Raw genomic sequence first — 4,541 nt, 5'->3', positions numbered from 1 at the left:
TCACACCCAGACCAGCCATTTAGAAAGAGCAAAGTACTCAGTGGATACTTTCTAGAATGAATTCATTCTTCTCAACAGGGCTAGAGAGATGGCTCAGCGGTTAAGAGCACTGACTTCCAAAGGTCCTGAGTTCAAATCCCAGCTGATGATGAAGAGTTCACACCCTCTTCTGGTGTGTCTGATGACAGCTACAGTGTCCTTATTTATAATAATAAATAAATCTGGGCTGGCGAGATGGCTCAGCTGGTAAGAGCACTGACTGCTCTTCCAAAGGTCCTGAGTTCGGATCCCAGCAACCACATGGTGGCTCACAACCACCCGTAATAAGTTCTGACGCCCTCTACTGGTGTGTCTGAAGACAGGTATAGTGAATTATGCCGGAGCGAGAGGGGGTCCTGAGTTCAGTTCCACACACATGATAGCTCATGGCCATCTGTACAGGTACAATGTAGTCATACACATAATAAATAAATAAATAAAATAAATCTTTAAAAAAAATAATAAATAAATCTTTGGGCTGGAGCGAACAGGGCCAGAGTAAGCGGAGCAACCAGAGTGAGTGGGATTGACCGGAGTGAGTGGGGCCGGAGCAAGCAGAGGTCCAAAATTCAACTCCCAGCAACCACATGAAGGCTCACAACCATCTGTACAGCTACAGTGTGTACTCATAGACTTAAAATAAATAAATATATCTTTTTAAAAAAAAAAAAGAAATATGGCCAGGCGGTGGTGGCGCACGCCTTTAATCCCAGCACTTGGGAGGCAGAGGCAGGCAGGTTTCTGAGCTAGAGGCCAGCCTGGTCTACAGAGTGAATTCCATGACAGCCAGGGCTATACAGAGAAATCCTGCCTCGAAGAAACCAAAAAAAAAAAAATACAAGTTGGGCTGGAGAGATGGCTCAGTAGTTAAGAGCACCAACTGCTCTTCAGAAGGTCCTGAGTTCAATTCCGAGCAACCACATGGTGGCTCACAGCCACCCATAATGAGATCTGACTCCCTCTTATGGAGTGTCTGAAGACAGCTACAGAGTATTTACATAAAATAAATAAATAAATCTTTAAAAAAACAGAAGTTGAGTTTAAGTTATGTTTACCATTCATGACCTCCACTTTGAGGTCATCATAAATGCATATTTATCTTTTCAATTTTTTTACATTTATTCACTTACTCTGTGTGTGTGTGTGTGTGTGTGTGTTGTATACATGTGGGCACACACAAACACTTGTGTGTTACAGTGCATGAGTAGAAGCCAAAGGACAACTTGCAGGAGTCAGTTTTCTCCTTCTACCCTGTGGGTTTCTGGGATGGAACCCAGGTCATCAGGCTTGGTAGGCAGCACCTTCATCACTCAGCCATTTCCTTGGCCCTCAGCCATTTCTTTTCTAATACAACAATGGCGGCCTTCCAGTTTCCTGTGTTGACCCTGAGGGTTCCTGGTCTCCCCTTCAAGTTCATGCTTCTGGACCCTGATGACGTGGGGGCTGGGGGGTGAGGAGGCTGTCCCTAGCCCATGGAGTTAGAAATCCCTTTCTCCCATCTGCTCTGACTCTGACCTCTCCCACAGCCTAGGAAGCAGCTCTCCCTCACGATGAGCAGAACTGGTAGGAGATTAGCACAGTGATTAGACTGCGTGCCTAGCATGAACAAAGCTTTAGGTTTGACTCTCAGAATTGAAAACGAGAGAGAAAGAGGTCAGAAAGAGAAAACTTTAAACTATGTCAATTGTAAAAAATAACAATGTCAATATTCTTCTTTTTTTTTTTTTTTTTTTCAGTTTTTCGAGACAAGGTTTCTCTGTGTAGCCCTGGCTGTTCTGGAACTCACTCTGTAAACCAGCCTGGCCTCGAACTCAGAAACCCGCCTGCCTCTGCCTCCCAAGTACTGGGATTAAAGGCATGTGCCACCACGCCCGGCAATGTCAATATTCTTATATGTCAATTATTATATGTCAATATTCTTCTAAACATTAGTTACTCGTGCTGAAGTTCTGCTTCTCTTGAGTCTTTTCCACTATTCCCATAATGCAATAGGCTGCCATTCTCCACCCTCCCTCTCTACTGCAAAGGCCGTCTTAAATTTGAAAGCTCACACCTGGGAGTCTTATAAAAACACAGGAGCTAATTAGTAGGCCGGGGGGTTTTCTGGGGCTCTAACACCAGGTGCACTCCATGGAGCGAACTAACTGGGCCACAGAGCAAAAATGCAAGACTGCCCATCTGTAATGGTCGTGGGAAATATGGCACATAGGAGAGCAGAAAAATCACCCTGGCTGTAAGTTTCCCACTCCGGCCAAGGGTCACTTTGACCCTCAGCCCAGCTCAGCAGTGTTCTCTAGGTATAACTGCAGGGAACCCAGTGTCTTCTGTAAATTAGGTGACTTGGCATTGAAGCCATCAGTTCATGCCAGGAGTTTTTTTTGTTTTTTTTGTTTTTGTTTTTGTCTTGGAACAGAGGATGTAACGGTGGCCACTACAGCAGCAATGTCCCTGTGCCCTGACATCATTAAACTTCTAGAAACCCCTGAAGTCTGGGGCCATTTTCCAGCTAGGTCTTTCAGCTCTTTCTTTGACTCTCTTACAAATACGTGTGACAGAGCATCCCTGAACTTTAGCATCCCGATCAGGTTCTCGATCTTCCTCAGGAATAGTTGTCTCTCTCCTGAATGAACTCCACATCCATCTCACTGCCTCCAACTCAGTAGCTCACCAAGCCAACTGCGTAACTGAAGAAAAGGTCTCCCTGGACATAGGGAATGACATTCTATTTCCTTATGGGAAAAGGCACAGCCATTCATAAAATGTCTTCAGATGGCATCTTAGAGTAATAGGTAATATTTATTTTAAAGTTAGCTTTAGAGAGTTTGTGATATTTCAAAAGCTAGCTACCCATTTCAGGGTTTCATCCCTCTTAACTATCAGAGACAAACCAGTTCCCCAGTATCAGGCTCAACTAGCCGGCTGGATTGAGACGAATGCTCTCCTCTATTGACCCAGGGCATACCTAAGTTCAGGTACGTGGAAAACTTCCAGATTTCCTCCAGGGTCTTGAAGGTGATGAGGATCTGGTCCTTCTGGGACTGGACACTGACCAGCCTTGCAGAGAGATCCTGCACAAGAGCAGCAAGTCAGCCTGGGGTAATAGAGTTTTCTGTGAGGGGCTCCCGTAAGTATGCAGCATCACTCGACCGCAGACAAGTTGTTGCTAAGCAGCATGCCGTAACGTAAACCATCTCTTGAGTCGGTGAGCAGCCTATATTACGGTTCACGCTTGCAAATGCCATCCGTTCACATTTGGATTATTTCACAATTTTAATGTGCTGGCATAGCTACCACAATAGATAAATCTTTATGCACATTCTGGGCTTGCATCACTAGAAGTGATTCTAAGAAGCGCAATTCTGAGGGTTGGAGAGATGGCTCAGTGGTTAAGAGCACTGACTGCTCTTCCTAGAGGTCCTGAGTTCAAATCCCAGCAACCACATGGTGGCTCACAACCATCTTTAATGGGATCTGATGCCCTCTTCTGGTGTGTCTGAAGACAGCTACAGTGTACTTACATATAATAAATAAATCTTTAAAAAAAAAAAAAAGCACAATTCTGGTGGAGAATGCTTGCATTTTCTATTCTGGAATGCAGCCACTCAACAACCTCCAAGGAAGTTCACCAATTTATGCTCCTAAGTAGAACAAGAAGAGACCTGTGGGCCTCTTGCTCTCTAACACAGGAGCAAGGGCTTGAATCCGGCAGCACGTGCATCCCCTCCGTCTTTCTCTGTTGGTTGCTCACAGTGGTGGTCTGAACACCCTGCCCCAGAACCTGCCATTGAGAGCAACTGCTAGACCCTAGTCCATAGGGAATTCAAGGGGAAGAAGATCTAATAGAAGAGCCATGCGTTCAGCAAAGTCAGAATCTATATTCCCTTAACACCAGAGACTCAGAAGCACCAGATCTTGAGCCCATATAGATCCTGTAAGCAAGGAGGGCTGCTTGGGGAAGCAAAATAGCTTAGAGATGATTTATTAGATATCAGGCCATTGCAAGGCAAATCCTTGTAAGCAACACCTCATTCAGCTCCTACGATAATGCCCTGAAAAGAGTCCGATCATGGTATTTAATCCGTTGTGAGGCAGGCTTTTATAACATCTAACAACTTCGTTGAATGACAAAGCACAGCATCCTGCCTAGAGGACACAGCGTGCTTTCTCTAGAGCACGCACTAAATAAGGATGGATGTTATGATTAATAGTACCACGGAGCTAATAGCATTGCCCCAGTTTTGTAGACAAAGAGATAAGGACACAGAGAGGTGGGGGAATTGGCCCGGGGTCACCTACAGTGAGTAAGCTGTAGAGTCCTTAGCTGGATACAGCCAACTCCTGGCTTCAGCCTCCACCCTGCACATTACATAGCTCAAGATGTGACAAGATATGGCCTAACAGACAGCTCTCGTTATCAAGTCCTCCTCCTGCTCCTGCTCCTCCTGCTCCTGCTCCTGCTCCTGCTCCTGCTCCTGCTCCTGCTCCTCCTCCTGCTCCTCCTG

The 4,541-nt window shown here is 45.5% G+C and overlaps 1 protein-coding gene across 1 annotated transcript in view; it reads right to left on the bottom strand.

Annotated features, from left to right (window-relative positions):
• The window catches only part of Sh3tc2 (SH3 domain and tetratricopeptide repeats 2), a 67,954-nt gene that overhangs the window by 45,832 nt on the left and 17,581 nt on the right, over nt 1-4,541 (bottom strand). The window contains exon 4 of the mRNA XM_031365832.1: nt 3,002-3,107. Coding sequence (XP_031221692.1) covers nt 3,002-3,107 — 106 coding nt within the window. The remainder of the gene's footprint in view (nt 1-3,001; nt 3,108-4,541) is intronic.

Source organism: Mastomys coucha, unplaced genomic scaffold (genome assembly GCF_008632895.1).
Source record: "Mastomys coucha isolate ucsf_1 unplaced genomic scaffold, UCSF_Mcou_1 pScaffold13, whole genome shotgun sequence".
Taxonomy (NCBI): Eukaryota; Metazoa; Chordata; class Mammalia; order Rodentia; family Muridae; genus Mastomys; species Mastomys coucha.
This window is presented reverse-complemented; position numbering and strand designations above follow the sequence as displayed.